The following is a 16,387-nucleotide window of genomic DNA, read 5'->3' on the forward strand; positions in this document are numbered from 1 at the left end:
GAAATTAGACAAACTCTTGGAGTTATGCCCCTAATGCCTGCAGTTGACTGAGTTCTGAGGACTGTATTCTACCTAGAATGCTAAAAAAAATGAAGTGTTTTGGTCGACTCTGAAAAATTTTGAAAACTGAAATTTGGCAGACTCATAGGGCCTGATCCTGCAAATCTCTCATTAACTTCAATGGGAGTTGGATAGAGCCAATAGTTCTTTATGTGGATTTGACGTATCTTGCTATTAAAAAAATGAAAATAGTCAATACGTTTAATCTGTTTTTACTGCATTTTTATTTATGTTGAAAACTATTATGGTAATATATTATGATACTCTTGTCGTTTGAGCTATAAGGATTTTATCAGAACCACAGGATACATATATCCAACATTTTATAGTGAAGTGTCTTTATGTATTGCATTAACTGCAGCTTTTCCAGTCGTGACCCTCTGGTGTCCAAAGCAGAAAAAGCCCATTACAGTGTCAGTGTAAGCTTTCAGTTTTCTCAAAAGATTAGTAACAATGTAATGTCAATTGCCATGTCAGTACAGCTGATGTCCTACTGGCCCTCCAGTAGAACATATGGTACTAAATATAAAATCACTCACTTGCTCCGAAACCCTTGCTGTACTGTAACTAAGCATTAAAAGACAAGAGGAATACAGGTTGAAAATCTTTTAATTTCATTTCTCTTATTGGTTTGAGTTACTTTTACTGTTTTAATATTTGCATTTAATTAAAATAGTGTTGCAACCATCTTACAAAAATTAATAAGAAAACTACAGAGAATGAGGAATACATGACAGACTTTTCTGGTAACTTGATATAGCAGGGATATTTCAGGTTACGATTGAGGTGTGCTGGCTTGCATAGTGCTTGCCTGTATTACTCCTACCTACGGCCAATGCTGTTAGCCTCTCACCTCCAAGAGCAGGACCAGCTCTATACACCAGCAAACCAAGCACGTGGTGGCACATTTTCAGGGGTGGCATTCCGGCCATCTTTTTTTTTTTTTTCTTTTTTTTTTTTTGCTTGGGGCGGCAAAACCCTAGAGCCGGCCCTGGCAGCAGCAGCGCGTTGTGCGCTGGGGGCACCTGGGGGCCACTGCGGTTCACGCCACGGGGGAGCAGTGCCGCACCTTGTGGCTGGGCCAGGCTGGCTCCGAGCGGGGGACACTCAGGCTGGGGGCCGCCCCGTGGGGTACACAGAGCCACCTGCAGGTGCCAAAGGGCGGCCTGAGTGCAGCGGCCCAAGCCGCCCAGGGACTGCGGCAGGGCAGCCAGGAGCAGCAGCAGGGCCATAGAGGGTGGGGCGCTGCCGTGGGGCCTGCGTCCTGCTCTCTGGGGCTCCGCTCCCTCTGGGCCTACCCTGCCCCGGCTCCTCAGCCCCCTGCCGGGGCGGTCCCCGGCTCTGCCCTCCCGGGTCCCGGCCGGTCCTGGAGGCGGGAGCCCTGGCTGGAGGGACCCTGGGCTGAGGCGTGGCCTGGGAGCCCCACTGCTTACCCTGACCCTGCCAGCGCTGGACTGGTTGGAGGCGAGGGGGGGAGTGGGCAGAGTCAGCACTGGTGGCGGGGAGCCCAGGGCTGGGACGGCAGAGGGTGTGGGTGGGGGAGGGCACTGGTGGGGAGCGGGTGAGAGCCCAGGGCTGGGGTGGGTGGCAGCCAAAAATTTGTTTGCTTGAGGCAGCAAAAAACCTAGAGCTGGCCCTGTCCAAGAGCACTATATTTCTCACAGAATTTATAAATAAAAATAGAAGATCATCATAACAAACACAGGTAAAAAAAATAAATCGTATCCTTGACATAGTACCATTTGGTACATATGCTCAGAAACAATAAGCTAATTGGACTGTGGGTTCTAAATAGGGTCTGTTTGGAAAATCTTAATTCAGTCTTAGTGTCTTTGATTTAGAGGAATTAATTATCTAATGCAGGAGATTGCAGGGCAGCAAGAAGTTAACTAAAATAATACTACACCTATAAGACATAATTAAGTTTGGTAAATGTGGTACTGAATAGAGCTATCCTCAAATATTACAGTATTCTTTTTCTTGTACATAATTAGATTGATTTCCTGAGCTGTATACAACCTTGTGAAAATGAGTAGAGCTATAATAGTTTGTTCCTGCTCATATCCTCCGAGTATCAATAGGCCAAGGATACATTGTTCATCTTCATAACAAGATATGGTTATAGTGTGGGGCTGGTGAACAATTAGGGTTTGGATGTGTGGTTGCCAAATCTTATGAGCAGTTCTTATAAGATTTGGGCCCCAAATGGCAGTCATGATCCTGTGAGATTTCTCATCTCAAAAGGTAGAAATTTTACAAGATCATCTGTTTGGAGATTTCCACCATTTTGAGTCATGATGTCACAAACTGGCTGTTCTCACAAGATTTTAGCAACATCTGCCCCGGAACTGGAAAATAGGTCCTTTCTTGGATCTTACTAGGAACAAAAAACAGCAGAGTTAGTTTGAATCTGAGGAATCTAATTCAAACTCCATAGAAGGAGTCACACAAAAGCATCCAAAGGTAGAATTTGCTCCTCTTTGCTGTTAGGAGCATTCACAGGAAAAATTTAACATACAAATTTTTTTTTAAGTCTTAAGCAATAGACCCATTCTGAGTATTTTCCCGTGCTACTATTTTATGGAGGTGCTGGAATGTAGTTGGTAAAACAGCCTTGCAGGCAACTAAAAATGTATGGTTTGCTAAATATTTTAGGGAAATAGCTTCAATTTTGGTGTGATTTGTCAAGATATCAGTGGTGCTTGTCACCAGATTGCTTTGCAGATCAAACAATTTATGAAGCCATGGAGAAAATATTATAATTGCTTATTATAGTCAAAAAGACAGAATTTTCTCCTTTGCTGCAAAGATAATTGCTGTCACACCTCACTTTTGTCCCTAACCAGTTCTCAAGTCTTGGGCCAAGTCCTCAAACAGTGTACAGTAACATGCCAGATCTTTCAACAGTCTATTTTAAATCAACCAAAATTAACATTACTTAATAGTTTGGCTTTATTAGATTCACTTACCATTTTCAGGTGTGTCATAAGATACATTGTAGTGATATTTAAATGTATTTGAAAAAAATATATTATTATTATTATTATTATTTTTTGCAGAAATGCTATTGCAGGACTTTGTAAAATATCATTCCTCAGATTTAAGTTATGTTTCACAGTATGCATAAAATAATGACTATTAGAATACTGCCAAGCTTTTATAAAATGCGTTTACCATTTCTTAATGTTATTTATTTGCCTTGTGTTTAGAATATTGCATGGGAAAGTTTATTTTGTGCATATACTTTTTATTTTACTAATATATTACAAGCCATATCTCAATGACCCCTGTACATTTTTCATGCTGTCTTACTCCCAATGGCCTCTGTGCATGTAAGTAACCTGTCAAGTGACAATGCCTCTTTATTTGCTTCTTACTGTTTCCTTTCAATAACTCCTTTTCTTTATTAGCTAGTTGCACAGAAACATTAAAAGTTGTTTTTAAATGTGTCCTTGTATTCCTCATATCTTGAGTACAAAAAATCATTTTCCACTTGTGTATGGAAACCCTACAGTCAGATTACCCTACGGTAATCCCGTTTAGACCAACGCATATCTTCTCCATGCTGCTAGTTTGTGGTTAAGACATTAATATGCACCATTTTTGTTGTTTGTTTGTGGTGTTTGTCGCTGATATGTATTTCAGTTCAGGAAGAATAAAGGCTAAATTTTTTTTTCCAATGGGATGAGTTATTTGAGGGTTAGATAGTTAAAGTGGCAGAGCTGGTTAGTACAAAATAGATACACAGCTCTTTCTAATCTTGAATAAACTCATTAGCTAATTTAAATGAATTCAAGTTACAGCAGAGGCATACTTCATCTTTGTAGGTTCTTGGAGTGAACAAAAATATAGCCAGAACCTTCCTCTAAAAGTACATTTTAATATTTGGAGAAACGTTGAGGGAGATATTTTTCTTTAAATTGAATTCAGAATGTTTTCTGACAGACTAACAAGTTTGCAAATCCGTATATTTTCTAAGTTAAGAAGTCTTAAATAACTAAACTGACCGGTTTATAGTGTGACCAACAGTGTGTTGAAGTAGTTGTACAAAGGTTTCTAAGTACATTAAATGGATCTGAATTTGCAAACTACATTACTGCAATGACTACTGGGATTAATTAAAGCCATAATATAGTAGGCTTCTTTCCTTCCTTCCTTTTTTAGACCAGGCTTGTAATATTGGTAATTCTTGTTAGAATGGATCCCCCTTCTTTTTCATAATTACTGATTGCCGCAATCTTTATCTCTAAATTAAAGCATTCTTTATAATTAGCAGCCTCCTGCCTCATTCCTTCATTAGAATTTTACTGAAATGATTTTGTTACCACAAACATTCTATTATTGGCCATAAGGAGGAACAGGCGTATTTTAATGGAGAAAACTTGATTTGATGCACATACTGTACCTTGGCAATTGACAATGATCAGATAGGCACTGCAGAAAATATATATTGCAGTTAAATTAAGATTTTACTAAAATGACACTTTTTTTATATATAAATATGCTCTCAATATGGTAGAGGTTCTTTCTTGTGCAGAAATGTCATCACTTTTTGTTGCAAATCTTCATTCAGTGTCAAAAGTTTTAAAAGCATGTGAATAAAAATAGCACGTGTTTGAAGAGAACTCTACTTATAATTAACATGGTAGTTGTTTAAAGAGAAAACCATAAAACATGAATTCAAGCTACTTGCTTACGTATTTCTCATAACTCTCTGATAAAACATGATTACTAAACGTAGCCTCTACCTTTAGTGTAAATAGATGTTCTCATATTGTATTCATGTTGGTCACTGTCTGTATACTTTATTTAGTACTGCTAATTTCCTAGGCATGCAAAAAATGTGATGGCATGCCATTTTAACTCATTATCTGCTGAATACTGCATGAAATGACATGCAAGCTGTTCTGAGCCTTTCAATAGGTTTGAATGTTATTACATTTTTAACCATTTTTGTGGACTTAAAAATGAATGTTTTTATTAAACTTGCAACCATAAAATGTCTAATTAAAATATATTTCAGTATTGTCAGTTTACATTTTTTAGAAATGGGGTTTTGGAATGCACATTTAATATGGTTACTAAAATTTCAGTTTGGCATAAATGAAAATCTGTTTCTTAACTCACTTCATATACGTTTTTCTCTTATCTTTCTATTTTGTGTTACATTTTAGTATTTGATCAATTAGATCTCGTCACATATGAAGAAGTAGTAAAACTGCCAGCATTCAAAAGGAAAACACTAGTCTTACTAGGTAATTTTGAGTATACCTTATCATTCTAAACAGAACAGTAATTTTAACAGTATGTTTTGAATATCTTAATGGTGGTGAATATAAATTTCCTCTTTGTGTTGTGGATTAGGTGCACATGGTGTGGGAAGAAGACACATAAAAAATACACTCATCACAAAACACCCAGACAGATTTGCATACCCTATTCCACGTAAGTAGCTATGTTAAATGTGGCACAAAATTATATGCATTATTTATATGATGATATGCCCAGTTAATTATTGCATGTGTAATTGTACTCTGTTAAAGCTTATGTAAAGTTAAGGGTGGATGAATCATAATACTGGAGGGGAGAAGGAGGGTGTGGTATGAAAAATACCATCAATTCTTGCACCTAAATATATACAGCATCCCTTTCATTTGGAACATTTTCATACTATTCACATAAAACCTATGTTTTTATTGAGGCACCCTTCCCCCAAATGTTTGGCATTTTAAGGTTTAAACCTAACAGTCACTTTATTCACATATATTATCTTTATATTATCTGACCTCCAGTTCATTTGCAAATTTGACACCATCAGCTCAGGATTAAACAAAGACTGTGAATGGCTAGCCAACTACAGAAGCAGTTTCTCCTCCCTTGGTGTTCACACCTCAACTGCTAGCAGAGCACCTCACCCTCCCTGATTGAACTAACCTCGTTATTTCCATACTGATTTATACCTGCCTCTGGAAATTTCCATTACTTGCATCTGAAGAAGTGAGGTTCTTGCCCACGAAAGCTTATGCTCCCAATACTTCTGTTAGTCTTAAAGGTGCCACGGGACCCTCTGTTGCATTATCTTTTAAATATTTAGTTTTATGTGTCTGGATCAGTCAAAACAGGAGAAGGTCTCAAGGTCACAAAATTCCCATGAAAAGAAATGTAAATTGGACTTCGATTAAACATTTTATACATTTACCTTATTTCACTGTTTTACATTACTCTACATACAGCCTTGAGGACTGTTACTTTAAGTTCCCATAGAATTATCCAGAGATGAGGATAAGAGCAAAGTGCAGTTCATTTTACTGTTTGCAAATAAATTGTTACCAAAATCCCTGATTCTCCTTCGTGACCTCGCTGCCACTGTAGGATTTGCATGCCCTGCCACAGGAGCCACAGAACCCTCTGCAGTGTAGTTAACAACTGGGGAGCACACATTTATTCTTCAAATTCAGCATTCTGAGACCAGAGGCATAAACCCCTCCACCAGCTAGCTGTCCCCAGTTCCACTCACAGAATCCAACAGATCCCCTTCACGGGTGCTCAGACACGACAGTGATGGTTATGGCATAAGAACCTAGACAGATTTATACCTTGTTAGCTTTTTGTTTTATAATGAAGGTTAGATGAGTTGTAGTTACGGGAAGTTCATTGTTTTTACAGTTAATGTAGCCCTCGGTGTTAATTTTTAGAACCTCTCTGTGCTGGTGGAGGCAGAAAAATCATAGGGGTTTTAGAAGAGTTCTTCTTTGCACACAAACTCCTTGGTTGTGCTGGTTGCTTCAACTCCTTCCCCACTAAACTCCCTCTTAGAACCCCTTCATTATGGCTCCCACCCTCTCCTTTTCACTGAAGCCATTTTTACTAATGTCACCAGTGACTGACCCTCTCATTGCCAATTTTACAGGGCTTCTCTCTCTCCCTACTGCTTTCAACAGTCAATTAATTCCTCTCCTACCACTCACTCTCCACCTGTGGCTTTTGGGATTCTGTTTGTGTGCTTGTAATTCTCCGATTATTCAATAAGCCTCCCCCCGGGCAGCTCCTCTTTCTCTGTACTGCAGTCATGCTGATGTCATTCAGGCCTCTATCCCAGGTCCCCTCCTTTTCTATATATACTCACACACAATCTCTCTTTCTCTGGCAAATTGATCCATGGTCATGGTTTAAACTACTATGTACAGTATATGCTTATGACTCCTAAAAATCCCTCTGTCACGCTGTCTGGAGTGGTTCACAACCACGAGTGCCAGCCTCAGGGCAGACTGTCAAAAAGCGGGACAGACACCCCAACTGGTGGTATGTTCTGTAATTAGATTTCACCAACCCAGTAATAAATGTGAGCTTGTGGATCACTGTAAAAGTCTTACCCTTGGGTCACTCTTGGGCATTCCGGTCTATCTTGCCACCCAGGCAAGCTGGAGTTAGTGATAAATGGTCACTTACATCAAAAATCACAACATATTCAGGTTGTTCCCAGTCCCAAGAGACCAGTCACTTATCCCCAGATCAATTTGCACCTTAGATCTCACACCAAAGACAACACTGGTAGCCAATCTTATAGTAAACTAACTAAGGATTTATTAACTGGGAAAAAAGAAACAAGAAAGTTATTTACAGGTTAAAGCAGGCAACATATAAGCACAAATGTGTTACAATCTGTGGTTCTGAAAGGTGACAGATGTTGTAATCTTTCCACTGAACGTCTTTTAGGGCTAACCAGGTTGACCCTGGGGATCTCTGCTTTTACTTCTTAGCCGTTGTGAGAGTCCAAACGGCAGAGAGAGAGAGAGCTATTTCTTCTTGTAAGCGTCTTTATCTGCCCTTCCCCCAGAGTTCAAACCACTGGTATGATTGCTCCTGCACATAACCTCATGGGTGGATTGGGCAATCAACAAAATTTTTGTCCTACATTGTCCCATTTAGTTTTGATAGTCCTTGATGGGCAGAGGTAACACTCTTCCTGCCTAGGTTCACAAGTTCAGAGCGGGCATTTTTACAATTATAAAGCAAAACTTGCATATTACTTTATAGCATGGTATACAGCCATTATAAGTTAGATTAATGTATTTAGCAACTTATGGACATCTTTACAAGTCTAACACCTACTCTGAAAAATATTGACATATGGATGAGCTGATCTGGTTTCCAGTTGTGAATTTCAGTGCTCAGTTGACACCTACAGCCTTTGCAATTGCTGGCACCTGGTTTACCAGCATCACTCTCCTCTTCCCACATTCCTTTGCCCAGCAGCCCCTGGCAGCTGGGAGAAGCAATTGCAGTGAAAGTTCTGCACAGACTCTACAGCCCTGTGCTAGAGCAAGCTCAGTGGAGACTCTAGCTACCAAACTCTTCACACAGGCTCGGAAGAAAGGTGTTAACTGTAATGCTTCTAACTTGACCATATTTGGGTGAATTGTCTTGAATACACCAAAAGACACATCCCTGACATTAGGGTGACACTCCCCACCCCCGCCAAATTTCATGTCCCTGTTCCAAAGTATGGAGATACGAGAGCTTCTGAACTAAATGGTTGTGTAAAAAAAAAAAAAAAAAAGAGTGTTATAATGGGAAGTGTTGGGCAACCTTAACTATCGTTGATACTATCAGCTCCGCCTATCGTACCAGAGGATACAAGGTTGAGGACAGAGGTAAAGGGAGAGGATGAGAGGTGGTGAGGGAATTTTGCGAAGATGGGGCCAAGGCCTTAGAGGTGGAGAGTCGGAATGATGCCTTGAAGCCCAAGATTAGATTGAGACAGGAGAGGCAGGAAGGAGTGCACTGGAGACCTCTTCTTGCAGAATTTATCAAGGTTTGAGGAAGGAGTTGAAGGCAGACAAGAGTCACTGGGGGTTGAATATGCAAGTGTCTATCAGGAGGGTTTGTTCACCAAGGAAGAAGGAAGGCTTGGAGGATTTCAAAACCCCTTTCTCTTCCCTGTGCTTGAAGCCTACGCATAGTCATGGTACAAGTTCCAGAGTTAATTGAGTTACTAGTGTCTTCCACCAAACTAAACACCATTCTCTCGGCAGTCTCTCCGTCACATCGTGTATCCTAGCTCCTGGCAAGCAGCAGACCTCTCGGTTTTCCCGGTCAGGGCGGCAGATAGATGACTCAGTCCCCCTGAGGAGGGAGTCCCCGACCACCACCACCCTCCTCCTCCTCTTGGGAGTGGTGGTCGTGGAACCCCCATCCCTAGGACAGTGCATCTTTTGCCTTCCAATCGGTGGAGTCTCCTTCTGCTCCCTTCCCTCAGATGGGCCATCTAGTCCACTCTCCGCATTAGCACCTGTAGAGAGAACATGGAAACGATTGCTCACCTGTATTTCCATTGCTGGTGCATGGACGCTCCTCTTTCTCCTTCTGGAAGTCACATGCTGCCAAACCTCCTCACAATCCTTCTGTCCCTGCTGCGCCTGCTCTGAATCTTCAGAACATTGTGGCCGTAGAAGCATCTCCTGACGTCTGTCCAGGAAATCTTCATTTTCCCTTATGCAACGCAGAGTCGATACTTGTTTCTCCAGCCCTCGAACCTTCTCCTCCAATATGGAGACCAGCTTGCACTTTGTACAGACAAAGTCACTTCTGTCCTGCGGAAGAAAGACAAACATGGCACAACCTGTGCAGGTTACAACAGCTGATCGCTCACCTTCCATATCACCGTCCTCTTAGGAGCTTCCTCAACTGTTGCAGGAACTACTCGGAGAAACCTGCAGATGAAAGCCTCAGTGCGCTCTCCCCACGCGAACTCCCAGGCAAACTCCTGCTGTTAGCCTCTGCTGTTCGCCGCTACCTAGGGAGGTGGTGGAGTCTCCTTCCTTGGAGGTTTTTAAGGCCCGGCTTGACAAAGCCCTGGCTGGGATGATTTAGCTGGGAATTGGTCCTGCTTTGAGCAGGGGGTTGGACTAGATGACCTCTTGAGGTCCCTTCCAACTCTGATATTCTATGATTCTATGATTCTATGATTCTCTGCTAGCAATTATACAGAAACGGGACAGAGACACACACACCTTATGCCCCTCTCCCCGCACCTTTGAAGTTTAAAAGAATCATTTAAATAGTAATTGATGGTTAATGTAAGCCTTTGTCGAGCAAGTGAATAAAACTTTGAAAATATGTAAAAAATAATCAAGATTTAGAACAGTTTGGGAGTGGATTGTTACATGAATAACTATTAATAGGCCAACAAAAAAATCCACATTTAAATTGTGTCCTTTTGCATTCCTTGACATTTCAGACACAACCAGACCTCCCAAAAAAGATGAAGAAAATGGAAAGAATTATTACTTTGTATCACATGACCAAATGATGCAGGATATATCCAACAATGAATATTTGGAATATGGCAGCCATGAGGACGCAATGTATGGGACAAAACTGGAAACAATACGGAAGATCCATGAGCAGGGACTAATTGCAATACTTGATGTAGAGCCTCAGGTACTTATTGGAAATACATAAAAATGCAAAACTTATCAGAGACACCTGAATTTTATTTTGTTATCTATCGCCAGTCATTTTTTGACCATAGAATTTAAGACGTATAGCTCATCATACATTTAATGTGAAAGGTTTTTAGTATGTGGGGCAATGGTTCCACACAGGAACTTCAGTGTATGAAATCATTTTCTACTGATTATTAGAGTAAAAGTAAGAAGTAGAAATGAGCTCACCATTTGTCTTGGCAAGGGACCAGTACTGCTATGAAAATCTGCTTATTGCACACTTTAATATAATAAGGGAAATTATTGTTACATTGTTGTTCACTGCACTTAGCTGTCCATTGAAGCAGCTGATTGTCTGTGCTGGCCAGCTGTAATGCATTAGTATGTTCAGCCCTAGATTTCACTTTGATACCACACACAAGAGGGAATTTTGTTCTGCATTGTCCTGATTGCCCCCTACTTCCCTGCTGTTACTAGGTCAGCAATCCCAGAAATAGCATTCTCTGTCAATCACTGATGCCATAGGAAGGTGTTGCCTATAGAATGGCTACAACTATATTTATTAATGTCTTTGTGTGTGTTATAATAGCATCAGTGAGTAGGTAAATTCACAAACTCAAAGAATATGAATACTTTATTCACAGTGTTGCAATCTTGATATAAAATCCTAAGTGGAACATTTTGACTAATTTCCTTTGGAACCCCCCACGTTGATATGAATTTCAGTTGATGGCTGAGTATTTGTATGTTTTATTTTTAGCTGTGGTGCCTTTGAATTCATATTCAAGCAGGTTAAAGGACATGGGGAAACAAGAGACCAGGCCTGAAATAACTTGCAGGAACCAATTAAAAATATGAGCAGCTGAGCCCAGAAGACAACAAGCCTGACCGTTATTTTTCTTGGGTTATGAACTCTCTGCATTCTTTTCCACCAGTCACTGCTTTGGTTTGCAGGGCTCATCCCCCTCTGAGCAAAATTAACTAGTTGTGACCAATATTGTCTGTTTTCTCTACACTGGCTCTTCTCTTCTTTTGTGGCTGGATTCATGAGATCACAGATTTGGTTCGGGACAGTGCAGTTGATGGACTTTGTTTTACCTAAGTGGAGACTTTCAGAACCAAAATAAGATATCTGACTACATTGTATAATGCAGCTCACCTAATTCGTTAGAGTCATTGTAGTACTTGTCCATGAGCCCAGTTCTAGTTAATTACCCTGTTTCTGTATTCCAGGTTCAGGCATCCTCCATTCTGTGAGCTTCCCTGACTCATGTACCCATGTTTGCAGGGTGACCTCTTTTTTTCTGTAGAAACAATGCATACCTGATTATACCTGAAGGTGGATTTCAAGCAGCAGAGAGAGACATCAACTCAGCTGGCTGTCAGGCTGGTTTAAAAAACAAAGGGCCACTTTGTACTGCTTTGGAGTGGAATAGAAGTATCTTTCATTCTACGTTCTGCCCAGACAGTTGAGATCAGCTAGGTTATGTTTGCTTGCTACCTACCCCAAGTTTCAGTTTGGAACAGGCCAGGAGGAGGGACTCCCTGTAGTAGGGCCTCATTTGTGGAACTATCTGTCACTCATAAATCATTACTGTTTGAGTCAGGTTAAGCATAACCATTGTCTTTACATTTACCCTTCTGCATAGAGGTAGCTTGTAGCCTCTCTAGCAGGGCCATTGGTCTCAGTTTGATTATTGAATTATTAGTATGTTCAGTACCCTCACACTTTGAAAGCTTCATAGTTTCCAAATCAGAACATTTTTGCTTCAGCAAAAATAAAAATAAGTTTATCTGTAGGCTGAACAATATTCTCAACCAGAAAATGTTTTCTTATATTTTAGTCATCATTTACTATAAAGTACAATTTACATTTTGACCCATTGAGAATAACCAGAGCAAAAGTTTTTCTGGCTAATGCAAATTCTTTAGCTTAAATATAAACTGATTTTTAGTTTTTTCTGTAGGAAAAATACCCTGCATATGAAATCTTGGATGTTTACCCTGGCAGTTATTTATGATGATGAACTGACAGTTTGGGCCCCAATCTTGCAAAGACTTAGTGGAGTAAATGTGACTGTAAGCTTAAGCACATCTGTAAGTCTTACCAGGATCAGGGTCTTAATTCTTAATATTTCTTGATTATATTTTAAAACTGATCTAAAGTCTTGTTAGTTCTTCCCTCTGTTTGTGTATTTAAACTTGTATCCTGTTGATTGATTTGTTCCTCTTCTCAAGTATTTAATGTTTTTTACATAGGCACTGAAGGTCCTGAGAACTGCAGAGTTTGCCCCTTTTGTTGTTTTTATTGCTGCACCTACGATTACCCCAGGCATTAATGAGGTAAGGCTTATTACAGATAAATGTTTTTATCAGGAGACACAATTATATGGATGATTCAGTATGTGAATAAGATCAACATTTTAACTGACCAGTTGTCTTTTATAGTGGGGTCAGAACACCACTGAAGTTAAGATTGAGATGATCTTACTGAATAACAAATGATTTTTCCTACGTTTAAATATAAACTTGAGCTGCAAGGGTCCATGCACTGTCACTACTAGGGAAGCACTTCATAGTACTCTTAGCTCTTCACATGACAACTTTAACATCAGCTGATATATAGATCAGTATTGATCATTTGATATCCTTTTAAAATATATTCAGTTTTATTTCCTCCCTACCTAAAAAAATTGTTTCCAAAATCCTTGCTGTGGCCATTGAGCCAGCTAATTGGTCAGCTGTCCAAAAATTTCCAGTTTCTGAGTCATTCAGTCTACTTTACTCTTTCCTCCCCAAGTAGAAGGAGGAAGCTGCTACTAAGTTTCATCTTTGAGAAAAGAAATCCCATAGCAATGTACCAGAAACTTGCTTATTACATTCAAATAACATTGTGATACTTGGAACTGTGAAACTGGAATGGATACCTGCTTGTGAGAAATTAAGTGTTCATGTTCAAAGAGAGTTTATGTAAATAAAGACCTCAGGATTTAGCTCAAACCAGAACAAACAAAACATTTATAACCAGCTCTTTCCTTTTTTTTGCTCTAGTAAGGTGTTAATTGTATTTGTATCTTAATAAGAACTTTCTCTCTTAGCAAATCCCTCTTCCATCTCTTTGATCCTGCAGGGAAATGATAATCCTGTGTTTGTAGCAACAGTCTGCTTCCCCAGACATAATGTGTGTGATAACACAATTTGAATTAGGACTTCACTACGGATTCTTGCAGATAAATGATGGGCCAGAAAGGATAAAGATGGTCAAACACAAATACCATAAATAATTAGTAAAATGGCAAGAAAATTATGGAAAAAAAGTGAAAGACAAATGGCTTTGTTTTAAGTAATAAGGAGTCCAGTTGCACCTTAAAGACTAACAGATTTATGCCAAAATAAATCTGTTAGTCTTTAAGGTGCCACTGGACTCCTTGTTGTTTTTGTGGATAGACACTAACATGGCTACCCCTCTGATACTTTGTTTTAACTGTTAAGTTTTCCAAACACAGAAATGAAGATGTCTCAGAGCATTCTGATTTCAGCTACGTTAAAATGATGTAGTGATTATTCCTCTGAAACATTGCTGATGTTGTCATTTACCGTAAATTTATATGAGCAAATATTAAAATGCTGCATCTTAGTCACTTGTAATGGTAGATATTATTTTGCACAGCAGATTGCATAACTGTTTGTTAAAAAAAAAAAAAAAAAAAAACAGCTCAAGAGCGTGAGAATCAGTCCTGGATTGTTATGCAACTGTTCTGATTATTTTAGCTGGAGCTATTGTACAACACATTGTAAATGCACAAAAGCCCCTGAAAATCTTCAGTACTATTTTTGCCTTTTTTTTTTAAAATCCATATGTCTTTGGCCCAAAGTTATTACAGAATTATCTGATTGCTCCAGTGTGGTGTTTCAAATCTCCAACTCTGAAATACCAGTGGTACTTTTCTTTTAACCATTCAGAAGTTCATGTTGTAGAATGTGAGATGGGGGAGAACTGGAAGGGTTAATATGAGAAAGCAAATTGCTGGTTTGGGATGTACTGAGCTACAGTGTGGGCATGTGCAAGATTGGGCTTTTTTCCCCTCATTGAGATGGAAGACATAGGGGAGTTAAACCAAGAAAGGTTAGGGTTCAAATATATAGTCTCATTATTATGCTCTTGTGCTGTATTTCCTTTTAAGTTTTGTTTACTTTTTATGGCCCAGATCCTGCAATTCGATCTGTGTGGCATAAAAATTCATCCAAGTAGACTCCATTGCTAAGTCAGAGTCATGCTTTAATGTTTTGAATACTTGCTAAAACTGTCACTGTCTGTAAACCACTAACACTCACTTTAAAAAACAAGTAATAACAATGGACATTAATGCAATCTGGGGTCCTACTCACCTGGATCTATTGTGCTGCATGAGAGGGAATGGAATATATACAGAAACTGTGGTATGATGTGTCTTAGCAGACTAGGTTTTCGTGCGCATACTTCATATTTCCCATTCATTTTTTCTTTTACAAAAGATTCATTTGCATAAAGAATAGCCCTTTTGACCTTTTTATCCTGCTTTGTTTCATTTTTACAAACACCTGACGTGCAAACATCTGTAAATGACTGTCTTTTTTCCTTATGTTTTTTCTTGAATTATCATCTTTGCCTTTCTTTTCATTTTCCTGCACTCTTATTCACTTTATATAGCTGCCAAAATGGTGCAGAAAATTGCCTGTAAGTACCAGCTAGGACCTGATAAGATGCAATTCTGATTATTTTAATAGATTTAGATTGTAGACATCCTTATTCCCACTCAACATTACTTTTGCCGTTAGAATAAAAGTATAAAGTACTAAAGACCTAGACATCTGTGCTAAAGCTCATTCAAATGGAAGGATTATTCATTGGCAAAAAGAAAAAAGTTAAAAGGATAGCCTCAAAAACAAGTGAGCACAGAGACTTTTATTCCTACTCTAGGAAATGCACATTATGACTTTGTGGTTGACACGGTTCAAACAGCCTTATCCTGCAATGCACAGTTGAGCCATTTTAACCGACTGTAGAATGCATGTACAGTATCTCCAGTTTACAGGGATCCCACTATAACTGAGAGTAAAGACACAAAATACAGTGCCTTTCTGGGTAAATATTGGATGGTTCTCGTGGTTTTATGAGGCACAAACCAAGTGCTTGATATCTTCAACCACAAAACATGTAATAATCCCCAGAAATGCATGGCCTGAAATGTCTTACTGCCTGGCACAATTGAAAATACAAATTTTAGAGATTTCAAATGTCCTAGCACATCTCTAGTTTTAACATTTTAATTTTAAAACAAAAAATGATATCCCTTCTGGTTGCCACGCTAACCTTCACAATGTAAAGAGAGGTCTTAATGGGATGTTAGTTTTGAAGCCTGATTATGGCCACTTACATGGTAAGTGACATAAATCCTTTAACTGCTAATCAACTTACCAGAAACATTTAGCCAAAACTGTTATCCAGTGTGGCTAGATATATATCTTGCATTCTGATATTCAGGTTTTTTTTAAAGGACATGTGCACAAATAATACTGTAAATTTGGAATATGCAGAGAGGTGATAATTCTGTCGTATATTCAAATTAGAGGTGGGACCAAACAAGAAACCTTGAGCTGGCTCCTCCTTCCCAAACTTTGAGGAAGTTTGGACCCACTTCAGAACTTTGCAGCTCAGGCCAATCCTTAATTCAGTAAAGTAAAAGACTTATCCTACATTCTTGAGGACAATAGTAAAAATACTCCTCTGGCAATTCCGCATCACTGTGCATGCACAGAATTCATGTCCCCTGAAGATTTCTTTGCTTCCACACAGAAAAATGCCTTCTGATGAGGAAGCAAAGGGAAGCCGCAAAATC

At 39.3% G+C, this 16,387-nt stretch overlaps 1 protein-coding gene across 31 annotated transcripts in view; it reads left to right on the forward strand.

The window, feature by feature from the left end:
- The window catches only part of CASK (calcium/calmodulin dependent serine protein kinase), a 412,098-nt gene that overhangs the window by 390,931 nt on the left and 4,780 nt on the right, over positions 1-16,387 (forward strand). For 27 of the 31 annotated variants that reach the window (XM_005301765.5, XM_024107557.3, XM_005301769.5 and 24 more), the window contains 4 exons: positions 5,235-5,315; positions 5,425-5,505; positions 10,301-10,503; positions 12,768-12,851. In XM_005301765.5, the coding sequence (XP_005301822.1) occupies positions 5,235-5,315; positions 5,425-5,505; positions 10,301-10,503; positions 12,768-12,851 (449 nt within the window). The remainder of the gene's footprint in view (positions 1-5,234; positions 5,316-5,424; positions 5,506-10,300; positions 10,504-12,767; positions 12,852-16,387) is intronic. The other 4 variants (XM_005301770.5, XM_005301766.5, XM_024107558.3 and 1 more) reach the window with 1 other exon arrangement.

The sequence above is a fragment of the Chrysemys picta genome, chromosome 1, assembly GCF_011386835.1.
Source record: "Chrysemys picta bellii isolate R12L10 chromosome 1, ASM1138683v2, whole genome shotgun sequence".
In the NCBI taxonomy this organism is placed as follows: Eukaryota; Metazoa; Chordata; order Testudines; family Emydidae; genus Chrysemys; species Chrysemys picta.